This window comes from Paralichthys olivaceus, chromosome 21 (genome assembly GCF_024713975.1).
Source record: "Paralichthys olivaceus isolate ysfri-2021 chromosome 21, ASM2471397v2, whole genome shotgun sequence".
Classification (NCBI taxonomy): Eukaryota; Metazoa; Chordata; class Actinopteri; order Pleuronectiformes; family Paralichthyidae; genus Paralichthys; species Paralichthys olivaceus.
The window spans coordinates 11,464,141-11,488,738 of NC_091113.1; the positions used below are offsets into that span (position 1 = coordinate 11,464,141).

At 42.3% G+C, this 24,598-nt stretch overlaps 3 protein-coding genes across 5 annotated transcripts; 2 read left to right on the plus strand and 1 right to left on the minus strand.

Annotated features, from left to right (window-relative positions):
* The first annotated feature begins 594 nt into the window (after positions 1-594).
* LOC109626866 (WD repeat domain phosphoinositide-interacting protein 1) lies at positions 595-9,298 on the plus strand. Its single transcript, XM_020083052.2, has 12 exons — positions 595-1,042; positions 2,270-2,352; positions 3,041-3,210; positions 3,291-3,387; positions 4,407-4,504; positions 4,600-4,692; positions 4,765-4,835; positions 5,072-5,179; positions 6,156-6,320; positions 6,403-6,510; positions 7,045-7,184; positions 7,562-9,298. Exons 1-12 carry the CDS (start codon positions 966-968, stop codon positions 7,681-7,683), a joined length of 1,332 nt encoding a protein of 443 aa, XP_019938611.1. The 5' UTR covers positions 595-965; the 3' UTR covers positions 7,684-9,298.
* On the minus strand, positions 8,952-21,247 carry arsg (arylsulfatase G). 2 transcript variants are annotated; one of them, XM_020083050.2, is made up of 12 exons: positions 21,116-21,247; positions 20,139-20,257; positions 18,178-18,417; positions 17,816-18,051; positions 16,659-16,773; positions 15,587-15,733; positions 12,825-13,036; positions 12,658-12,738; positions 11,261-11,369; positions 11,022-11,142; positions 10,391-10,481; positions 8,952-10,043 (listed from the first exon to the last, which is right to left on the minus strand). In XM_020083050.2, the coding sequence occupies exons 3-12, from the start codon at positions 18,402-18,404 to the stop codon at positions 9,721-9,723; spliced, it is 1,662 nt and encodes a 553-aa protein (XP_019938609.2). In that variant the 5' UTR covers positions 18,405-18,417; positions 20,139-20,257; positions 21,116-21,247; the 3' UTR covers positions 8,952-9,720. The 2 variants fall into 2 exon arrangements, with proteins under 2 accessions (XP_019938609.2, XP_019938610.2); XM_020083051.2 differs by having other exon boundaries at positions 20,139-20,196; positions 21,116-21,242.
* Positions 12,094-24,559, plus strand: LOC109626863 (monocarboxylate transporter 7-like). 2 transcript variants are annotated; one of them, XM_069517885.1, is made up of 7 exons: positions 12,094-12,221; positions 15,437-15,498; positions 21,438-21,677; positions 21,791-21,934; positions 22,025-22,153; positions 22,594-23,595; positions 24,169-24,559. In XM_069517885.1, the coding sequence occupies exons 2-7, from the start codon at positions 15,441-15,443 to the stop codon at positions 24,465-24,467; spliced, it is 1,872 nt and encodes a 623-aa protein (XP_069373986.1). In that variant the 5' UTR covers positions 12,094-12,221; positions 15,437-15,440; the 3' UTR covers positions 24,468-24,559. The 2 variants fall into 2 exon arrangements, with proteins under 2 accessions (XP_069373986.1, XP_019938608.2); XM_020083049.2 differs by lacking the exons at positions 12,094-12,221; positions 15,437-15,498 and adding an exon at positions 19,826-20,038.
* Positions 24,560-24,598: the final 39 nt, after the last annotated feature.

Sequence of the window (24,598 nt, forward strand, 5' to 3'; positions counted from 1 at the left end):
GTATGTACTGCATTCAGGATGTTACTCACATAAAATAACTGAATTGTTATTAACAAAATCTAAAATAGTCCATGCACAGATATATAAGTGTTTAATTATTGTATACAATGTTACTGAATCGATATTACAGTGTAAGAAGGATTTGAATAGCTTTCAGAGTCAGAAAATTTACTTTGACAGGAACAAAATACTTTTTTGCTCTGCAAAGTATCTGCAAGGTAGCTAAAGTTATCAGTCGACTCAAAAGCACAGTATTTTTCTCTAAAATATAGTGTTCAATATGAAGTAGCATAAAATAGAGTTAAAACATACATTATGAATAACAAATACAAAACACGTTAATAAGTGAAATGAGGTTTTAACAACAACAAGACGCTTTGTCCCACAGTTGGGAGGGCTGATGTGCCGCGGCAGCTTGCTGCGCGTCTTTCATCCAATGAAATCATCAAAACAATTCCTCGTGACAAGACTGAAAGTGAAACCGGCCAATAGACAGCTTCTTACCTCCAACTGGGCGGTCCCTATTTGATTGGCGGTTGCGCAATCAAATCGATCCTCGGCTTTAGGCAGCTCCACCAATAGAAATCCAGGAGAGGATGTGTCGACGTGCAGCCGCCAGCCAATCCCCACGCAGCTCGGAGTGACGCATCCTCCCATCAGCTGTTTTTGTTTTGCAGTGAGAATATTGAAAGTTATTAACACAATAATAACACCGCGCTGACCGGAGGAGGCGGCTCGGTGAGGAGGGGGGTTCTCGGGTGTTCTGTTCGGGTCAGTCCGCTCGGTGTGTGTGTGTGATGTGTACCACCTGAACCTCAGCCCCGGACATTCCTCTCCCCGGAGAAGAGTGTGAGCGTGGCGCTTGGAGTCGGGGCACCAGAGGAAGGGGGGGAAGCGGGGATCGACCCGAGCCCAAAGGCCTCCGACCTCGGCCGACGAGACGGGGAGCGAGCTCGGCGGCTCGGATGGAGTCCCAGGACGCGCCGGAGGGCCCCGCGGCGGACAGAGGCTTCATCTGCGCCTCGTTCAACCAGGACACCACGTAAGCGACCCCGCGGCCCGGGCCCGGCGTGAACTCAATCTCCCTCCATGCACCTTACTGTTGCATAATTGTTTTCAATCGTATCGACACTCTGCGGGTCATTTTTAAAACAGTGTGGATGTGTGTGTGCGTCAAAACCACACAACAAGCTTGTGTATGCTTATAAGAAACTTCAGCCGAAAGTGAAGTAGGCCACTGAGCTAATCTTCTGGGCCTGTTGCACATTAAACTACAGTTAGTAACCAAATACAGTTCAGGCTATGTAACTCCAACATGATGCATAGTAATGAGAAACGTACAGTTAATAATTAACATGCAACAGTAGCAGTAAATGTGTTTCATCAATTTTTACTGGAAACAACTTTCCTGTGTCATTTTTGTCTTCTCCACTAATGTCAGCCAATCATATATGAGCTGTAGGTGTCCATTATCCATGTTAATGCCTTATTAGAGGGTACAATACAAATTAACAGACACACCGAGATCTGTGTTTTTCTTTTACAGGTACATAAACATCCACCCTGGTGCTGCTTGCAAAACTAAGCAGGTGTTCCAACACTCAGCCCGGTCTTCTTATCCCTTTGTCATTCTATCACTCATTGTCTTCAGCCGTGATAAGATAAGGGGGAAAATCTCTGAGGCACTTCTCAGGTTTTTAATGGAAGATGCATAACGGCTAAGTTGTCTAATAAAGATAAGATAGACTGGAGGGGGGGGACCACACCACCTTTGGATACTGAGCACCTCCTCAGGTGAACTCAAGCTCAGGTCGGACCCAGTAACCGTCTCCTGTCAGTTATGGCGATTTGCTACTATTACACCCACAACACTTGCGTTATCAGTTTTCTTGTAAAGAAGTCACGTCAGCTCATGTAGCACATGCCGCAAGTATGTGATGATCACACTCATCCAACACCATCGGAATAACTCTCTAATGGAAGCTAACAGTCATGAGGCCAGTGTCTTATAACATCCTTTATATAGATTTCACTCCCTGTTGTCTGCAATATTATACTACACTGATTGTATGTGAGTGCATGGACAGTCATCTTTTAGTTGCACACCAAATACATTTATCCGTTTACAGACAATAAAAGTTTCCTGGAATTTCACCTCAAATGCAGTATCAATAAGTCAGTCAGTCAATCACAGTATTGTTATTTTTTTACTATAACTGTGGAGGATGTGGTTTATAACATGTTCTGTGTTTGTGTGTTTATATTGTAGTTCTCTGTCTGTGGGCATCAAGACGGGCTACCAGCTCTTCTCAGTCACTGCTGTGGACAAACTAGATTGCATCCATCAGGGAGGTAGGAAGAAATCTGCTCTGTAGACTCTTTTCTCAGGAACATCGAGTGCATGCGTGACAGCTCCCACATCCACGGTACAGAATGTACATGTTTGTGGGTGTCCATGAAATCTCCTGTTATGCGTACACACCAGCATCCCCTCCCTCAGAAGACATGTCGTTAACAGCAAGGTGACAGACTTAAAGAAGTACAGTTCACCTTGGTCATACATCAGCTCAGACGGGCCACAACATGTTCTGCATACAGGGGTCAATATGGAGGAACACTCAGTTTTCTAATACTCAGAGGCTGCAATAAGAGAAAAAGTTTGTATTGGTTGGCAAAATGCAGAGTTTATAAAAGCTGTTAAAGTGTCTGCCAATGCATCAGTATCGAACAGAAGTTAATGCAGCATTCTCCTATGTGTTATTGGTAATATAAGCTTACATTTAATCATTAAATCAAATTTTAATTGTATAGCCCATATTCGCAAATCCCAAGGGCTTAAAGATACAGTGGATATCCTCTGTCCGTAACCCTAGAGTGATGAAAAACTACCCCCCAAAAAACCCCAGAGAGTCACAGTGAGGGGTTCCTTCTCCAAGGATGGTCAGAAGTGCAATAGATGTCAGTAGATTTAAGTTTCCATAGCTTTTCCAAGTCAAAGTACCCAGCTGTATCCAGGCTCTTCCTCTCGTCCCTCTCCCAGTCGAATGTCCGGACGTGTATATAGTGGAGCGGCTGTTTTCCAGCAGTCTGGTGGTGGTGGTCAGCCTCTCCATGCCACGGCGAATGAACGTCTACCACTTCAAGAAGGGTACAGAGATATGCAACTACAGTTACTCCAACAACATCCTGTCCGTCAGGCTCAACAGACAGGTGAGAAGTAGGAAATAGACCCGTCCGCAACCTGTAATCTCTCTGGTTCCTTACTAATCCATGTGTCACTGTCCCCTCAGCGGCTGGTGGTGTGTTTGGAGGAGTCCATCTACATCCACAATATCAAAGACATGAAACTACTCAAGACCCTGCTCAACACACCCACCAACCCCTCAGGTACACCCAAGACAAGGGGAAGCACAGAGACTTATATACACAAGGGAGGCTGGGGAAATTGGACACAGGTGAAGCACATGAGCAACTGGTGCAGACAATCACAAGGGTGGGAAATAGGACAAAGACAGGAAGCCAGGGTGGAAAACACACAAGGAGCAGGAACTACAAAATAAAACAGGAAGCAGAACTCATGGAGAAAACATAAATATAAACACAAACATAAACACAAGGAGACAGGAAAAAGGCCAAATGAATAAGGAATCTATAATTTAATCATAAACTCTCCTGACAGTCATTAAGTAGTAATGTCAGTTGTGGAGCAAAATCTGTCTTTAGTGTGCTAACATTAGCCACCAGAAGCTACTGGTCACACTGCTCAAACCACATCCACTACAGCTGTAGCAGCAAAACCAGTAAGTGAGCGTGAGTGCAGTTTTTTAGGACTATATACACTTTTCATTTGGAAGATGAAGACTGCTGTTGCTTTAAAGCTACTCAGAGGGGTGCAGAGTATTGTAAGATAAATACTCATAATTTAAAAGAAGTCTTAAATTCAATTTTTAACAGTATTTATACATATTAAAAATGTTCCTACAATTAATTTTAGGTGAATCTTGGCAAGCATCCCTCTGTCCGACCCATTATTATTTTGTGGGTATGTTTTGTATTTACAATAATTCTTAAGCATGTAAATTTAGATTTAAACATGGAAAAATACAGAAAAATCAAATCATTCAACTATTTATATTATATTGATTTAAGCATTTGTTCACTTTAATGTATTATGAATTGGTTTACCTGGTAGAAACCCCTTGACAACTAACAACAAATATGCTGAATAACTGAAGACATTTTATACTGTCATCAGTCTCTATTGAACCTTTTGAGAAAGACTTTTTTAGTAATGTCCCCAGATAGATAACAGATGAACCAGCCTTCACAATTGGCCCAAAAGGACTCTGGAAGAAAGCGAATAAAGACATGAAACGGCTTAAATCATCCTCTGCACTCCCTCGTAGGTCTCTGCGCTCTTTCCGTCAACCACAGTAACTCCTACCTGGCGTACCCTGGCAGTGCCACCATCGGGGAGATCACAATCTATGATGCCAACAACCTGGTAAGGCTGCATTGAATTTTCTAACACAACCACTGATGGAAAGAAATACTGCTGTTGTCATGTGTCATGAAAAAGCACTTGTTTGCTTTTGTTAGAGCACTGTGACACTGATTCAGGCCCACGACAGTCCATTGGCAGCCCTCACCTTCAACCCCTCTGGCACCAAACTGGCCAGCGCCTCAGAGAAGGTGAGGACTTAACCCCCCCCTTTTTTCATTTTTGCTATCCCCCTGTCTAACCATCAATCCTCTGCAACATAGGGTACTGTTATTAGAGTCTTCGGCATTCCTGAAGGTCAGAGACTGTTTGAATTCCGGCGAGGGATGAAGAGGTCAGTGCTCACATCTTCACAGTTAAATCCGAAACAAGCAAACTGTGCATAGACAGTGATCAAGATGATACACAGGCCTAATACTCAATACTTAGTGTTTATATGAGTAAGACACTTAACTCCTGATGCTCAGTAGCTGGAGAGGCTGTTGTCACTCAACGTTTTAGCACATTATCAGATTTCATCTTTGTGTTTTCAGTAATTGATGCTCTCCATGTTTGTTTCTTGTGTGTCAGGTACGTCAGTATTAGTTCCTTGTCCTTCAGTGCTGATGCCCAGTTCCTGTGCGCCTCCAGCAACACTGAGACGGTCCACATCTTTAAACTGGAGCAGCACAGCCCAAGGTAAATGCTGTCAACTCTTTGACCACGATTAGACCTGATACTAACATCCGTCCTGAGTGAGCTGATCACAAGTGGTAAGCGCCAAGTAAAGGTCCGCTACAGTTAAAACGGTTATCGGAAGCTTCTCAGTAGTAGCCACTGATATAATATCAACACTGATCACCACATAATGATTGATACTTTTCTTGAATTGGTCAAATCAGTCTTTATAGCGGTGCACACTCATGAATTCAGTCCCACTCATTCTCAAATTCTGTCTTTCACTCACACTGACACAGTATCATGTCTGTAAACTCACACTGGGTACAACATCATTTGCTTTTCACTAACACAAAGGAAGTTTGTGATCATTTGCATATTGAGCGGTGTTACGCAAGAGGAGACACATTCTGGATTCATTTTAATGCCAGGTGTGAACACACATATTTAATACTTCCCCCTTGTGATCGGATCTCTCGCACAGATGTTTACACCTGGTCTGAACAGGACCTTTGTTTCTACATGACACATTAAATGCGCATTTTGTTTTCTATGGATCGAAACATGAATTTACTGACTAACCAGCTTCAGAGTGCTAATGATGCTGTTGTGGTTTTGCTGGTGCTTTCATCCAGGTCATAATTAACCTTGTTATTTGGATTTTTTTTAAATCTATGATGAAATGTTTTCCCCTTTACATAACATTACAAATATTTTGCATGTGCATCTTTCCCAAAACAACTTGCAATGACATGATTCCGTGTATTTAAAGCCTCCTGTGTCCTTTTCTGACCCCTTCATGGTTCTTCGAAGGACAATTGAATGAACAGCACCATCTGCTGTATCGCTGATGTAAAACAAGGCAACGTGTTTTCAACTAAAAGTGCCTTAATATGTCAAATTCATCTGGACAGAAAAAAGCTCCTGTAGTGATTTATTAATCTTAAAATGCTATTTCTTTACATTTTAAATCATGACCCCTCTTTTTTCCTTCCAGTCAGGATGAGGAGTCTCCTACATGGTCAGCGTATGTGGGTAAAATGTTCACAGCAGCCAGCACCTATTTGCCCACTCAGGTGTCCGACATGATGCATCAGGACAGAGCCTTTGCGACTGTACGACTCAACATGTTCGGCCTGAAGAACATCTGCGCCCTGGCCACGTAAGACAAAGAGAGAAGCATTTGTTAACAAGTGTATGAATGTGTAGGTTCATTGACATCTCATGTGTGTTTTGTTTGTCAGGATTCAGAAGCTCCCTCGCCTAGTGGTGGCGTCCTCGGACGGATATCTCTACATCTATAATGTGGATCCACAGGATGGAGGCGAGTGTGTCCTTGTCCAAAGACACAGGTGTGTGTGCCTTTATGGGCTGCATCATGCATAAATATAAATGTAAAGTTAAAATTATTTTGTTAGGTGTCCCTCATTACTATAAAGCTGCTTTATATTTTCCTGAAATTTTCCAGTTGTGCTGAATGTGAGCACCCAAATGTCCGAGCCAGTTGCTAACATTTCAGGGTTAGTAAAGATATCGGCAAAATGTCTGAGTGAGCCCAAGAGAGAATACGACTGGAAAATATGACAGACGTGAAACTGGAAGAATACAAATAGCTCAGGAGGAAAAATTGTTTCCATACATGTAGAAGATGCCTAACTCATGAAATCTACTGGAATGTATTGTACATTTACAGGAAATGCTCTACTTATTACTTATTTTTAACACAACAACATTTAAATAGGACAAATCAGGCAAATCCAGTGTGTGTTAATGTGTGACAGTGGGACACTTTCAAGTTTCCACCTCTGCAATCTGAACTTGCCTTATATAATCACTGTGTCGTGCGTTGTGATGTTGTGGAGTCTCAGTCCGCTCTGTCCCCGCAGGCTGTTTGACTCCTGCGAGGAGCAGGTGGAACAGAGTGAAGAGGAGAAAACAGAGGATGTCCCTCCCCAACCAACCAGCCAATCATACGCTGCCACTGTGGCACTCCCTTCAACCCCACCCTCTGCCACCACTCTCATGGGTAGGCTACCACCCTAAAACCTTTTCAACATTCAACACTGGCATCCTGAAACACATACATAACAGTCAAAAGTAAAATCCTAAACAAGAGAGCAGATTTTTAGAGAAGTTATACTATAAATATTTTCTGAATATTTATGTGTTTTGGATGAATTTTACCTAGGCTTCAAGATATAAGTTGTATAATTTGATTTGTTTAATTAATAATGTTCACGAGTGCAGCACATAAAAGACACGAAACCTATGATCGATGATTAGAGTCTGATTGGCTTCATTTTAAGAAGCTCTAAAATTGAGTTTTCTTAGGTTTTGTGAATCCAGACCTGAAACCTGTAATGGTACAAAAACCTCAGCTGCCTCCTTACCTCTCTTCCTCAGGTTACTCTGAGGAAGGCGGAGCCCAGAAAGGCGAGGTCATCCCGGAGCATGAATTCGCCGAGAGCCCCGTCTGTCTGGATGATGAGAACGAGTTTCCCCCAGTTGGCAACCAGAGTAACTGACCAAACCCCCCACCATGAACCCTCCCATCCCTGCGAACAGTCCGACTCAACTTGCTTTGGAGCATGGATGCAGGCTGGAAAACTTCAAACATATTCCTGACGTGTTGAGACGTTGTGGCACCCCCCCACCCACTCCCGTACATGTACCTCTGCTGGCCTTGGGTCAAAACGTGCCAGAGTGATGTTTCGGTTTAATCTTCATCCCTCTCACGTTTTGTAAGGAATATTAAAAAAAAAAAAGAGTCAGTACAGATTTAACAGACTGAAACAGATTTAAAGACTGTCCCACTGTTAGCTCTCATATTCCGCCATAAAAAAACAGTTTTTAAAACTTGTCTTTAAATAAGGACCTGACATCGTGGTGACATTATATTATTATGGTAGCAACCAGTATGTGATTGGTCCAGCACAATATAACACCCGGGCCACACTGGATGCATGAGCAGTGCGTGTGCATTGCGGAACATCACGCCTATTTTCTCCTCATGCTGTGCGCGGTTCACAGTAAAATAGATGGTGAAACGATCTTTCTCCAATGTCATTTGTTTTAACAAGGATTCTATTGTAATTGGGACTGGAGGATGCACAGCTTCATATCGTAATGTCCTGACATTAAGTTGAATACATAGCTCTACTTTTATTCCAGGAAATACAGTCGTCATACCAGAAATACCTGTGTGGGGCAGACATGCTCCCTGTGTGACCAACAGACGTGTGTCCCACACTACACATGCACCCAGTGTGGCCCAGGCATTCGTGAGCAGACTGAATATACCAAGGTATTAGTAGAGTTTTGACCAGCAGCTGTTGTGGAGGAGCAATGCCCCAAATTCTCAAAACCTTTATCTATGAAAGATACTAAAGTCGCTTTAGAAGCTTCGTACAAGCCAAGTGCTATTGACGATAATCTGCAAAAAGCAGTGTAATCTTTTGTTAGTATTTTCTTTCCATCACATACAAATCTTTAACATCTGAATATCTGTCATCAGGGCATTTTTATCAATCAGGCTGCATGACATTTGGAGCTTTTTGAAGGGCATTAGAGTGAAATAAAGATGCTGTAAGCGTGACACACTATTTAAACCCTCATACATGCAGTAAGTATGACTTGCAGATGCTAATTAAGGTAGCGACAGACTTATATCGCGGAGTCACAAACATAACCTGATGATACGTGTGTAGGAGTCGTCTCTGTGGCCGATCCCAAATGTGAAAATCTTGACGACGAGCTGCCCGTGACGAAAAACGTACACGTCCGTGGATTTCAGTGATATCCTGAAGACCTTTTTTATTTTATGACGCAATGCTGAATAGTGTGTTAATGTGCAAGTCCAGCTCATTTTTACTTTACATTAAATATTCTTTTGAAAAACGTTTTGAAGTATTACACATCAATGCATAGACTTACCATGCATAAATATATATTGAGGATTTTGTGTATAATGTGTATATATATACATATATATATATATATAACATTTATATATAGTACTGTTGTAATAAGTAATATGGTAATACAATTTGTTGCCAAAAGGTGGCACTGTTAGGACACCTTTCCGCTGCATTGAGCTGTTCAGTTCACCACAGAGACTCATTAAAGCTGAGAAATGATCAACCATTGCACTGTCTAATTAATATTTGTTAAAAGTAACATATACTAAGTTGTGATGATATTAAAATACCCCATTAAATCTCATCAAATACCAAATGCATGTGTTTATAGTCTGCAAAGTCCATTGTTAAACAAACAGCGTGGCTTCCTAATGATTAACATTGCAATAAATCATCCACTGACTGAAGCACAACTAAGCTGTCATGTTTTGATAGATCAAATTATTGACATTATGGAGTACTACCTGACACCGACCTTTTCTCCACCACCTGGCCAATCACAGGCCAGAGTTCTTCTATTTGCTCTCTCTGCTTGTTTACACATTTCCTGCTGCGTCTGCACGTTGAACCTCCAAAACAGCTCATTCTACAAACAAACAACTGAGCACATCCTGGAGCTGATATTTGTCACCACGTGTTGTTGTCTCACATCTGTGTCCTTCTCTTTCTGTGAGTGAGTTCCTTTCCTCGGCCTGGTGCGTGGCAGCGGCAAACAGCCTGACTCGGGTCACAGCAGGGTGCTGCTGATTTGTCCGTCCTGTAGTCAGCTGCAGACACAGACTCATCTGTGGCTATGTCCCACAACAGCTCCTCCCTCCCGCGGGCGACCCTCTCTGCTACCACCCGGTGCTCATGTGTCCCGGCGTCCAGGGGTGTTTCCTCGGCCTTGTCACGCTCTAGGTCAAATATCAATGGTGGGTCATGGAGCTGCTGGATCCCTGTTGCACCGCCACATGCCTCAGCTGCACCTGTAATGGGACAGAGATGTGTGTTAGTATACTCTTCGCTGCGACTCACATTTTTGTAAAAAATTGTCATTTTAACTATCTAATACCACTTATGACATATGCTAATTTCTAGCATCTCATTTTACATTCATATTCCTCCACTATATAAAAGCAGCAGCTTCTTGCACACGCTGTCTGTTGACAACCACACTGACATAATGTTCTGCATACCATCCAACATGGTGGTGAGGCACCACCAACATGCATCATCATCACTGTACAATCATTTAATTTGGTCAAACATGTCTACTAACTTCACTAAGTGGGACTAAGTGAGGTGGAAGCTAAGTGAGGTCGAAGCCACTGACCTGTGATGTAGAACGCTTTGTGTTTCCCTGATCGAACTGTCTGCAGGTCACCAAACTCCCCCGCAGCGCCACTGTTAGGGTGAAAAAGAAACTACAAAAAAAAGATGAGAGGAATTTAATGTCTGCAGCAAGATCCTAATGCACGCCTACATTGACTAATCTATGATGTCACTCAGTAGAGCACATACAGTACCTCCGCCAAGGCCCGACAGTCCCCTTAACTTCAATCAATCTGCGCCAAATTGCACACACTCATAAATGCCAGTCGTCTGAATACGCCTGATATTTCTTAATAAGATCTATGATTTATTCTTTGGGAAGTTGGGGGAAGAAAAAAAACATTCTGGGATCAGCACTAAAATGTAATGGGTTCTTTCTCGGCCCATGTCCCATCCCCTCACCAAAATAGTTAACTAGTTAACCAACAGACAAACCAACAGACAGGGCTGAAAACATTCTCTCCCTGGTGGAGCTTTAATAAACCAAAGTAAAAAAACATCCATCCAGTATCTACACCACAGATAATGTTTTATCTCACCACAGTGAGGCAGGGCTGGGACCGATCCCAGCTGACATTAGGCTAGAGTCAGGGAACACCAATATGAGATTGACAGCAAAAACTAGCTCTTACCTCATGACCGCTGTGTTCACCTCGCAGGAGGATATTTGTGGCATCTATGCCATCGTAACGTCTGTCTCTTGGAGGTGTTACCCCTGCCAGAGACAAAAGAGTTGGGAAGATGTCCATCCCACTGCAAGAGAGCACAAAGATGAGAAGAGAGCACTTTTTTGCCTGTAGACAAAATTCTATATTCCAAAAGTATTTGAAGTGTTTGAATCTCTATGTATCAGTAAAATAACTTAAAGAACCTGAGCAGGGCAGAGCTGGTGGTGTTAGCAGGGATCTTTCCAGGCCAATAGGCCACTGTCGGCACCCTGTGACCTCCCTCCCACGTGGTCCGCTTAGCCGAGCCTCCACCTCACACGCAGGAAAAAGATCAGTGTAGGAATATGAGGATTCACAGCAATATGATGTGCAACAGCTCCAGCCACTACCATGCAACTGAACACAGTTAAGGCAAGCACCACCCCTCTGCCACCACAGCCTGCTGTATATTTAAGCTTTAGGCCTTTACTACTGTATCCTCAGCTCCACAAAACATGCATCACCATGTTACTAACCACAGCACGAGATTGTCTTAATTCTCCCTGGTTGAATGAGCTACAGTGAAGTCATTTCTCACCATCCATTTGCTTGAATTTTGGGGCAAGTGTTCACCTCATGCAGCAGCTTTCTGTCTGGTGGTAGCAATAGTTTTCTTGTCATTTACATCTAGGGGGTAAACACTACCCCCCTCGCTCCCCCACAACACACTTAATGCCTTAATGACGTCCTCTGTGGCCATTGAACAACTTACAGTCAAATTGTACATCCTGCCGCAACTCTAACCTCCAACTGCTGCAACACTGCAGTAACATATCCCCTCAAGACAACCACGTTCAAGTCTGCTCTTTTCCTCTTTGTTGATCAAACCTGAACTGATCAGCCTGGTATGCCCCGAGCATCCAGAAAAACCTGGTAGTCAGGCTTCCTGCACTGAGACCTTGAAAGACTTGTACACTTAGCAAGCTTACCGTCTACACTGACATGACAGAGACAGATATTTCAGAGTCATACATCAACATTCTCGTTTGGAATAAAGATCCCTAAAGAGTGAGCTGCTAAGTCTGTGCTTCACTAATAAGCCTTTACAAAACCACAGCACATCTGGAGCAGTTCTACAGGCGCCCCATTAGACCCACAGGCCTGTGGGGGACAGATCTCATATAGGTAATGCAGCTCCACACCTACAGTATTGTTATTTTATATATTTGGTTTGTTATAATTTATTTCATACATTTATTTTATGTAAATGAATAAACCTTTAACTGCATTGTTTGTTGTTAACCTACCTCATTATTTTGCAATTTATGTGATGTATTCATCTACCCTGCTCTGGCTCCACTTTCCTCTCTTCTTTAAGCTGCTGAGCACATTTCCTGCTGCCGACTTGACTTTATTACCTCTAATGGTACATTTCTTTCTACTTTCACAAACTCCCAACATTTCCACAACATATTGATTAGGTAAATCATCTCTACATCGATCATTCATAGAGCAACTGTCAGATCTAAATTAAGTGTTTCCTTTATGTCCTTCTCATAGCCTTAGGGCTTAGACCAAGTTATCAAACTACTTACTTTATTATAAAACTATGTTTCTATACCTCTGCTGGTCTGCCACTTCCCTATGAAAGGTCCCACACTTCCTGCGAACTGGCACTTCTGTTCCCAAGGACCATTGTCCCCTAGAAACACACAAACACAACTTTTCTACAATAACAGTTCCAACAGCAGTGTCTAAGAACAGACATAACTCATCCAGTGGACTCACCAGTGAACCAGATGAGAGTGTTGTTCTTGTCTGTGTCATCAGAAGTGCCCTTTACTGCCCCCACCAGGCTGTCCATCTCTCGCAGACTGGCACCGTACACCCTGCCGTCATTTGGATGGTTAGATGTGGTGGCGTCTGGAGAGAGTGGAGGAGCCAGGGGAACGTGCATGTGAGCCAAAGCTATGTATAGCAGATAGGGCTGCCGTCGCTCACTGAAAAGACAATTAATAAAGTGTCACATAGTTTATATGGACAAATGCTTCTCTGAGAGATCTTATGACAAGACGTGCTCTTGATTTAAAGATTTTGTCTTCTTGCAGCACTATAAGATATAACAATAACATTATCCTGGAGCTGAACCCCTCAATGGAAAGCAACCATTTCCTGTTAGCCTATAAAAGTTTAGGGGTAAAAAGTGTAAAGCAATAATAGCATATAACACGTAGATGTGAACTTTAGTATATCAAAGTATATTTTGTGGATAGAAATTTGTTGGAAATATATATATATATATATATATATATATATAAAAATATATAATATATATATATATATATATATTAGCTCAGGCAGTCTATTTTCCCAGGCTTTATATGCTACTGAATCCAGCTGATGTCATTTTATCTTTTTTGTAATAACAATTAGCCAAAGTCTAAGCAACTCATGTGTATTAACTAAAGAACTTTTCTATTTCCCCCAAAAAGAAAGAAAGAAATTGTGACAAAGGAGGACACCCTGATTGGTTGTAAAACTCTAAATACGCTCTTGCATCATTTCCCAGCTGGATCATTTCCCAGCCCACAGTCATACCCGTGCATGTGAAAGGCAGTTAACTGTAGTTGGGTGCAACTGTACAAATGAATATGTCCGCAGGTAATATTTTGGCAAAAACAACTACAACCCAAACAGATTGAAACTAAAGTGGGTTTGATTGCAGATCTGCAACTGTAAAGAAACAGCCACAGACCAGAATGTATTTATTATCATTATTATTATGGTGTAGAAGGTAATGGAGCATAGGGTTGAGAAAGGGGACACTGACCTTGACCTTTACATGTATAATTACAGTCTCTAGGAATAAAGTAGCTCTGGTTCTGCTGTGATCAGGTTACCAATTTTTACTTGACAGGGGAAACAACATAGCAGGTAACCTTTTAAAAATACATCACCAGAGTGTGTTTGTTTCTCTTCCTCGTGCCTATATCAACAAATATGTTTGACTTCCTCAGCAGTCTCTTCTGGACTAATAATTGATTTCTTTCAGTTCTCATGTTTCACCCTCACACACTTTCTGTAAGAGAATCAGAAGCGCTTGACAGACCAGGTTTCACCGGCCGCTGAGTAAAACGAACAGAAGATACACGTTTACTCTCTGTGTTGGAGTTCCTCAAGAGTCCGTTCTCTGACCTCTTTTGTTCAACATCCACATGCTCCAATTACTCAGATTATGGAATACCATATCATCATAATTTGCAGATGACTAATCTCTACATTTAAGTGCCACCACATGATGGAACTAACTTAACATCTTCTGAATTAGATCATTGAACCAGTCAGTGAGTGGATGTGTCAGAATTTCCTACAGCTAGAAACGAAAGAAAGCTTGTTTTTGAGTCTGACTTTGGGTCTGCTAAAACTGCCAGTGTATTTATGAATACACTATGTATAGAACTTCTGATTAAATCCTCCACTACACCCACCAATGAGGTTATGTTTTCACCCATGTCTGTTGGAGGATTACGCAAAGTCTAATGAATGGATTTCTATTAAATTTTGTGGAAGGATGGGACATGGGCCAAGAAAGAACCCATTAATTGCTGACCTGGATTAAGGAATGTTGTTTTTCACTTTCTTTATCATTGTGAGTTAGGGTGTTTTTTTACACTTTCACCAATTTGCCAGGAAACAAGGATCTTAATTAAAAAAAACAAAAACAGGGAACTGTTTCTGATGAGTATGTGTAATCTGGCGCGGTGACAGTTGTTACTGTATTTATGTGCCTTTGTAAAGCACTTTGACTCGTGCCTGGCCTTGAGTGAGAACGGTGTTATATAAATAAACCAGCCCTGCCTTGCCCTGCCCTGTCATGATAATGATATGTGGACCAGTTTGACTAAAACAAAAGCTGCTCGATCAGACTCAGTAAATCTATCTTTAATCCCTAAAGCTTCAGAAACATCAGAGAACCACTCAAGCGTTTAAGTCACACTCTGGTAATGATATCAATTGAAATCTTCCATGCTGTTTTCTCAGTACAAGAAAATAATTTGGCATCACATTGTGATCCAGACCATAGTATATGAACATGTATATACCATAATAATACTTTATAATGTCAGATATATGATGAGGAAGACAGACTTTCATCCTGAGCCTCTGCCCTCTGCTCTCCTCTGCTTCCGGTCTCCAGCCTCCCCTCATCTCCCTCTTGTCACCCACCAGATGTCCTCAAACTTTCCTCCATGTTCCCACTTACCTGTCCTGCCCCGCCCATACACACAAACCAGTTTCTCTACTCCAAATCAACCCGGCACCTCTCATTATCGCCCTTTCTCTATTGTTTTTGACAGGTTATTTGACTTTTGTTGGTGATGTTTCCTTGTGTTCCTTAGACTCATGTCCGCTCCTACGTGCTGTCTTTCAACTCATCTGCCTAGTCATCCACTTGCCGACTGTAAGTTTTCTTCATTAAAATGAAACTGCATCAAGCTCTGTTTGTGCATCTGTATGTCAAAATGTCAACTGTGCCAGCTGTATTGTACCTTGCATTTTGTATAATCCTGGCTGCAGCAGATTTGTACTGCTCTGTTAGCGTCCATAGGTTGAGCGGCTGCTCCACAATACTGCGGTTTTCAATCAGAGGTAGACCCACTTTGGAATAACAGGCTTCATGCACACTCCTCTTCAACCTAGAACATAACAACATGAGTGGAGAATGTGTGTGTGCAAGAGTGTTCGTGTGAGTAATGTTGTCAAGTGGTGAAATGATTTGGAGGTGCAGGGATTTACAATCCAGAGGAAGCACTTGATGCTTTATTGTCGGATTCTGTTTGTGTTTGCCCAGATGTAAACAAGGTTACCTTCAGGAGAAAAGATCGACAGCATGTTCTCACCTGACCTGATCTCCTGAAGCATCCTCCAGACAAATCAGATTACAGAAAAATAAATAATTCCTCCAGGATCCTGACTGGGACAAAAGAGCTTCCAACAAACGGAGAAAGAGTTCATCACCCTTAATTAATGTGGAAAAACGATCACAGAGAAAAAGATTCTTTGATTGTGACAGTGTCAATGCTTTTATTCTGAATCTGTCACTGCAGCTCAGAACAATATGAGGAGAGATAAAAACTGAGAACGTAAACAAAAGTAAGCACATCCAACGTTGAAAGACGAGGTGCTTGAAAGTGATATGTAGTATCAGTATACAGTATAATAACAGAACAAGAATAGGAAAAAGTACTAGAAGCTTTTTCCAGTTAAGTCCAAGTAAGGATATACTGTAATTATTCTTATTTATAGAGCAGTTTAGTATTTTCGCTTTTTTTCAAACAAACTATTAACAATATATTATGCAGATGAAGAAAAGGATTTGTTACTCTTTTGTCTCTGTCAGGATCCAGTAGGAGTAATTGGTCTGGTTATCCAGTGATGTGATTGATTGTCAGTAGTCAGGCTGAAAGGTTTTGATCTGAAGTAAACCAGCGTCGTAACCCAAAAGATCCAGGATTAACCCTGGATTGTATTGTGTAGAAACAATTTAACTGTCAAACAAAACAGCATCCGTCAGTAGAACAACTTCCAGTAGGATGTGAGAGTGTGAGCGCAGAGCCACACCTGAGCACTTGAGGTCCAGGTGTGTCACAGGGGAGGCACTGGGGCAGGTTATATCCTGGTATGTCAGTGCAGCCCATGTCATTACTGTATGGAACACCTAAGTAGTAGTCAAAACCTGTCCGGGAGACAAAAGGAAATGTATTTTGTGTTGTAGTACACAAACTCAATACACAGGAGTTCAGTCTTGTACACTGTGTGTTATTATCTATTAACCCTTGCAACCACACTGGCTTTTAATGCCATTATGGTAACCACATGGCCTTGACATGGTGCTCACTAATCCCTATTGGGGTGGGGCTGGGTGGGGGTTGTTGAGTCAGCTAAAGGGGAATGACCGTGTTTCGTCTGTCCCAGGCAGCGAGGTCGATGGACTCGCTCACACACTCGATGGAAAAGAGAGTCTCAGCAATGAACCGGAAAGATGCTGTGCTATAGAAAATGGAGTATGTACGAGTGTGTGTTAACTTCTATCATAATTTTGTGTCATATACATTTTTTAAATACCTAATTTAAATGTGACAGCATTTCATTTGTATCATAGGAATGCTATTGTAAATTATATTATGGATTTGAACAGTAGTCTATCTGTGTACAGTAAATATATGGGAAGTTGTGGCTCAGGAGATAAAGCAAGCTGCAACCTAACTGGTGGTTTGTCTGCGTGCTGAAGTGTCGTTGGGCAAGAGGCTGATTTGCCTCTGATGGCTCTGTATGAATATGTGTGTGAATGGGTGGATATGGCCTGTACTGTAAAGAGATTTGAGAGGTGGATAAGACAAGAGAACTCTAGAAATAAATCAATCTACCCCAACCCAAACACATTCTCTTTAATCTTTTATGAATGATACCATGGCCAGCAACAGCTGAACTTGCCGTTTCAGAAAACTTTATCAGTCTCACCTTTATGTTGACAAAAGCGTCTTTGTTTCTACTGTAGCTTAACAAATTACATCAAAGACCATTAAATTGAATCTATTTTTATCATCCATTCCTGTACAGAAAAAAACCCAGAAATCAATCTCTATGCTTTCACTTGAAAGGATGAATGTTTTCTTTCAACCCAAAAACCTCTTTGACAAAATCCTGCCTGATCTAAGGCTGTGACGTTTAGTGAGGTCCTCACAGATAAACGGCGTAAATGTCAAGCTTGCACTTACCTCTATGAGTTGGACCATATGGGCCGTTGTGGCCCAGATGCCATTTCCCGATCATGGCAGTGTAATATCCAGCTTCCTGCAGCAGCTGGGGCAACGTGACTTCAGAGAGGGGCAGACCGGCCACAGAGCCCACTGCGAAGTTGTGCGTCACTCCGTTTCTTAGGCCGTAGCGGCCTGTCAGAATGGCGGCACGGGAAGGGGAGCAAGTAGAGGCCGGGGAATGGAAGTCTGTTAATCTGAAGAAAAGAAGAATATGATTTTTTAAAGAGAAATGAGATGAATGAACGTAGATTTACACAAGACACTGATAACGTCGCATGGTATTTAGAGCTAGATAACAAGAATGATATGAAGGATTATACTTTAGTCCTTGCTCAGCCATCAGGTTGAGGTGAGGAGTATTGTTTGCCTTCGCTTCAGGCTGGTTAGCATCCAGGTCCCCCCAGCCGACATCATCTGCCAGAATGATGATGAAATTGGGCCTCTCGCTGGGATTATCAACCCTGGCTCCATGTTGGGACACCGTGTGGAGCAGCAGCCCACACAGCAGTATCCCAGTCAGAAGAAACTGGGTGAAAAACTCGGCCATTTTGGGTCAAAACCTGCCAAATGTTGTATAGGTAGCATTAAAAACATACATAGCATATAAACACACTGCGAATGTCTCACCGTATTTAAAAGCATTAAGGGAATGGATTCATTCGGGGTAGATGTTTATTTTGTGACCAAATGATGTGAAAGAGTGCTCTGTAGCTGAATGACTACATTATTTACCTCACCAAGTAGCTCCATTTATAATGTACAGTAAACATAAGGAAAACGCTGAGATACAGGTTCTATTTTTAGACCAGCAGTGCAATCGTTTACCCACAATTTGGCACATTCTGTCCTTTTTACAGCGACGAAAACACATCTCTGTTAAATACACAGCTTGCAACATGATGCTATGTATGTGACCTGAGCAGGTGTTGCACAGTCTTGCGAAATGTCCAATGAGGTGAATTTGTAAGGTTGCAAGAGGATAAAACAACATTGTGTTTGTTAAGGGTGGTTGGGGAAATTGACTGAGCGATATCAGATAGTTCTCTTACATTACATTTTCTGAAAAGATAGCCCACATTAAATTTGACCTCTGAATACCTTTTATTCAAAAATAGATTACTTAGATTCTTAAAAAAGTGGGAGCTGCTTTAGTTTTCCTACAACTATTTGGAAACTCTGCGATGGTAAACCAAATTTCTTTAAAAATGCCTCATAAACAGGAAACATGGTTCCAACCCAACCTCCTCTTCATCAAGTGTAAATATTGATGAAAATAATCAGTATTTACCCCCCATTCTAAAACGAAAGTTAATGTTTCACTGATGCAATCTGAGAGTTGATTTGAGTCCATGGTCAAAATGACAGTCACAGTGATGGAATATTTAGTGGGGAGGCTGTGGAGTCAGAGATTTGGACAGCAAACAATTATCTTTGCCACAACACAACGATGGAAAATCCCTTCAACATTTACATGATCTCAGGTCCATATGGAGTCTGAGGGAAATAAACAACTGAACATGTCTGTGATATCTTAAAAAGACAGTATGGCAGCGGGCAATATGGCCAAAAGTTCAAGATTCTATCAATGTGGACTGAACTTTTGTTGTATTGATATTGATGGAAAATAAATTGCAGAGTGAAGCCCTTTGCTGAGAGTAAATTATGTAAATTGGGAACATGGAGAAATGGTGTCTTTAGAAATTAAAAAAAGTCTATTTTTGACATTTAATAATTGAAAACTGTGCATTTTGAGGAGTTACTTTTAGCTTAACGCTCAATCACAAAGTTTCTCTGGCACACAGGGCTGAGTGTGTGTGCGCGCACCCCCCACGGTTGCAGGGGGTTCTGAGGAATCTGCAGACGCACATGGAGCGAGGGGGGGAGAACTGGTTGTAACCAGATCTTTAGCCCCTCTGTCCTCCCCCCTTCAGAGGAGGGGAGGCTTGGGGGTAGTCCAAGAGACCGCCTGCCAGGCCCACGGGGCATGTTCGTGCGCGTCCTCGTGTGCCTCCATGTGTGCGTATGTTTGTGGACACCGGCACGCGAGAAAATGACCGTGCGTAAAACCCGGCAAAACCTGCTGCCGTTCATTGACTCAGCGCGCGCAACAGCAGACCAGTCGGACCTCTGGAGCGAGAGTCGAGCGGAGAGGAAGAGATAGTGTGAGAGGCTGCTGCACAGGTGAGACACGCTGCTACTGCTCCACTCAGCTCAATCTAATCCAACACACTTCATTTCCTCAACTGCTGCTTAAATGTGAGGCTCAGCGCCAAGTACTTACAGTTTGACTTGTTGTTCGAGTCGCACCGAGCCGCCAAACACCCAGAGCGTTGCGTCAGCTGCACGAGGACGAAACATACGAGTCCGATATGTCAACATAACCACTCCTCTGAGATGAATCTATACAGTGATCGAAAGTGGAGTTTGAAATTCTTGTTGTTGGATTCTAAGTATAAGTAACAAATGAAGTTGTAATTTAGTAATCCAGTATTGATAATGAAAATAAGCAAAAACAGTTTTTAAACATGTCAAAATGACCACTCCTCTGAAATAAATCAAAGCAATGATCAAACATTTCAAATATTTTTTCTTTTGTTTGTGGATTTTAAGTAACAAATTAAGTTGCAACCTAGTAATCTAGTATTGAAAATACAAATTAAAAACTGACAAAGTAAAAACGGTTTTTAACATGTCAATATGACAACTCCTCTGAAATTAATCAATACAATGACAAAGTAAAACATTTCTAATTATTTATCAGTGCAACCTTCTGTTCAAATTGTGTCACTGTAAGCAGTGAGTCAGTTTATGCTTTGATTAACATACCAGAACAGCTTATGAGTGCCACATCAAGCTGTGTGTTTGGGGTGGTTCTAAGTCTAATCTGATTAAATATGGGGTCAATCTAAAACAACATAGTTAAGTGTTGCTCTGAAGCAAAAGGATAGAAAGAGGTAAACTATTACTCACGCCTATTCCTTCACATTCCTTCCTAATGTGAGTTTATCTAGGCCAAAGGTTGATTATCAAGATTATCAAGGTTGCAGATCTACACCTAGAAAAGTGATTAGTATCAGAGAGGCTGGACTTCAACTTCTACCTCGACCATCTTTAGTTACAGCACTAATGGTGTTTGTACACAAATCTTGGTGAGGATGCACAGAATCACCATTTAAAAAATAATTAGCTGATAAAAAGACGGAGGGAAATAAGGAAGAAAGTTCAAATGAAATCAGCGCAATACACTGCCCGACTCACCTGAAGCTGACTTGTGTGCTGCGGAAAGGTCGGAGGCGCACACAGCTCCGTTGATGCTGGAGTGTAGTGATCCTCTGCCAAGGTTGTGTTTTCACCCCTGCCTTTTTGTTTGTTGGTTGGTTTGGGCTCTGCTGAGCACCATTCTAGTTTCTAGTTCAATCTGACCTGGGTTATGTTCACATTTATGAAAACCTAATTTTTTGACCCTTATATTTTTATGTATTCCTCAATTCAGAATTCAAATTTAAATATGTGTTTAAGTTTATTTTTGACATTTTCAACAACTATACCGGTCACTAAAACTGCCTTTTGGTTTTTCCAGTCATGGTACTGTGTGGCACCAAGGTACCACGTTTCTTGGGGCCCAACGTGTACTCAGAGCCTCCCGATGGAGGCTGGGGATGGATGGTGGCTGCGGCCTTCTTCGTGGTGGAGGTTTTCACCTACGGTACCATCAAGAGCTTCGGCATCTTCCTTCAGGACCTGATGGAGGAGTTCGGGGAGACCAACAGTCGAGTCTCCTGGATTGTCTCCATTTGTGTCTTTGTCATGACCTTCAACGGTGAGTGCAGGGGATACAGGGGCACAAAAACAAAGTCAAAAGATGATGACGTTTTGAGAACTACTGCTTTGCTGCTGACTCTAAACAGACCTGTGATCCCTGTTGGTCCTCAGGTCCTCTCTCCTCTGTGATGACAAGCCGCCTCGGCTTCCAACCCGTCGTCATGATTGGAGGATTGCTAATTTCCTCGGGTACCATTGCCACCAGCTTCACCAGCTCCATCAACCAAATATACATCACCTATGGTTTAGTTGCGGGTATTAAATTGCTTTCCTGCTCCTTTGTCTCCATCTATGATCCTTAACATGAAACTGCTCTTAAACACTTGCATGGTTTCCACTGTGCAGGTCTGGGCTACTGTCTGACCTTCTTGCCCACTGTGACCATCCTTTCCCAGTACTTCTCACGTCGACGGTCTCTGGTCACAGCTGTGGCATCCACAGGAGAGTCCCTGTCCATGTTTGCCCTGGCGCCAGGTGAGTTAGAAGATAGAAGATGAAGAGTAGTCTGTTTTAATTTGTTAAGCACTCAATAACTTTGTTTTGAGAAGTGCTATGTGAATAGATACTAAAGCTATTAAAGGCTCTCTGTGTAGTATTCAGTGCCACTCTCACTTACCCCTTCCATACATGTAGGAAAAGTTTTATAGTCCTTCAGGTAACATAGAAAAATTCTTTCTAGAGGGTTTTGTTTCAGGTTATTATACAGTAATATCACTAACATAGTTATTATTATATATACATTCAATTTATTTAATCTCTGCCCATGAATCTTCCAGAAATCCCACACACTGGGCTTTTGATACAATGATAGCAGCCTATTTACAAGCCAGATCTCAAACTCCTCATACTTAATGCTCCATGTGCAGTTTTTTTAGATGAAAACTCCCTGATGAATATTCTTTCTTGATTTTTAGCCTTTTCTGCACTGAGGGACCACATTGGCTGGCGACGCACCATTGCAGTGATCGGAGCGATGCAAAGCACCATCATCATCTGTGGTGCTTTGCTTCGGCCAATCGTTATCAAACCCAGAGCATCCCACAAGAGAGAGACTGACGGAGCATCCCCAAAGGAACTGGAACACCTCAGCGCACAGAAGAATGTGGAGGACACAAACCCAGAGGACTCAGTAACAAACAATATCGCAAAAGCAGCATACAGTCTGGACAAGGAGTTGACCAGAGGCTCCGTAAGCACCGGAGACTCCGGTGTACAGTCTCTATATGGTGGAGATAAAAGCAGCACAGAGGAGAAGACCTTACTGCACAAACACGCAGGGTCAGAGACAGAGAGGGATTATGTGGAAAACAGTGAATCAGGGATTAAAGAAGCTGAGACTGAGGAGGAGAAAGATTACAGAGATGCTGAGAAACAAACTATGAAAGACGAGGAAAATGAATCGGGAGGAGATACGCTACCTCCAAAGAATTCAAAACTTCTAGATTTCTCCATCCTCAGAGAGTGCAACTTCATTCTCTACTGTCTGTTCGGGCTGTTTGCCACACTCGGCTTCTTCGCCCCCCAGCTCTACATCATCGAGCTGAGCGTGAGTCTGGGCGTGGAGCGGGACCGCGCCGCCTACATGCTCTCCACCATGGCTGTGGCTGAAATCTTGGGCCGATTCTCCATTGGGTGGATCCTGACGCGAAAGCAGTTCATGAAGAGAAAGCTGTATGTTCTTTTGGTGTGTGTCATTGTAATGACAGCAGATCTGGTGGGATTTACTTTGGTCACGGAGTTCTACGGGCTGGCTGTGTGCTGTGCTTTGTACGGCTTCTTTATGGGGACGCTAGCCTGCACCCACATCCCCATACTGGCTGAGGATGATGTCGTCGGCATAGAGAGAATGTCTTCGGCTGCTGGTGTCTATGTTTTCATACAAAGCTTCGCCGGGCTCGCCGGACCCCCACTTGGAGGTAAGTGTTATCTCTTAATTACACGTTTCAAGGATACTGAGGTTCCACTTTACCACAGGTTTTATCTTCTGATCACTAAAGGATAGTTCATGACATGACGAAAATCTAATTTTGACAACCGTAGCACTGAAAACCGTACATCATATTTTGCACTATGTTGACTGTGTGAAGTGATTGTAAACATAGTGGACAATCAAAGTAAGATGGTTGGTGAAAGTGATGCAGTGACTTCAAGAGCTACATGAGATGTGTAATGTTTTCTATGTAAAAGGTATACTCCGTCATCTTAGTGTTGCACTTATTTAAAGTAGGAGAACTTAAAAACAGTCAAAAGAGAACAACATGCATTAACCAGAAATATCACCAACGGTTACATACATTTCTACATTACAACTGTTCAATTGTTACATACAGCCTCTCCAGATAATTTTAGGAAAATTACTTCAGTTCATATCAGCTACAGTCAGAGACATTACACAGTGGTTGAACTGGGTACTACACTTCACAAACGTGACTTGTGAAATCTTCCGACTGCTCCTTTAATGCTTCTTTTTACTCCTCCTCTATCCGCAGGTGTGCTGGTGGATGTGACTCACAACTACGGCTCGGCCTTCTACTCGTGTGCAGCCGGCATGGCGCTGAGTTCCCTGTTCCTCGGTTTGGTAAAACCTGCTAAGAGAGGACTTCTTTGTAGGAAGAGGACTTCAAAACAGTTTGAAGACGTATGTGCACATGAAGAGGAGCCAGAGGAACAGAGCAAGGAGCATAAACGGGACAGAACTGACGGCCCTCGCGACTGCTCTGAAGTGGGGGCCAACTCCGACCACAAGGGGGCCACGGGAGACGTCGAGGAGGTTATACTTTTTGCTTGAGCTGATAAAAGGGGATGAGGATAATTAAAGGGTCAAGCTATACATGAATAAAAGGCTGTTTAAAGACTACTGCTGCCAGAGTGCTGAAGTGACACAAATACAATGAATGAGACCAATGTTAACTGTGAAAT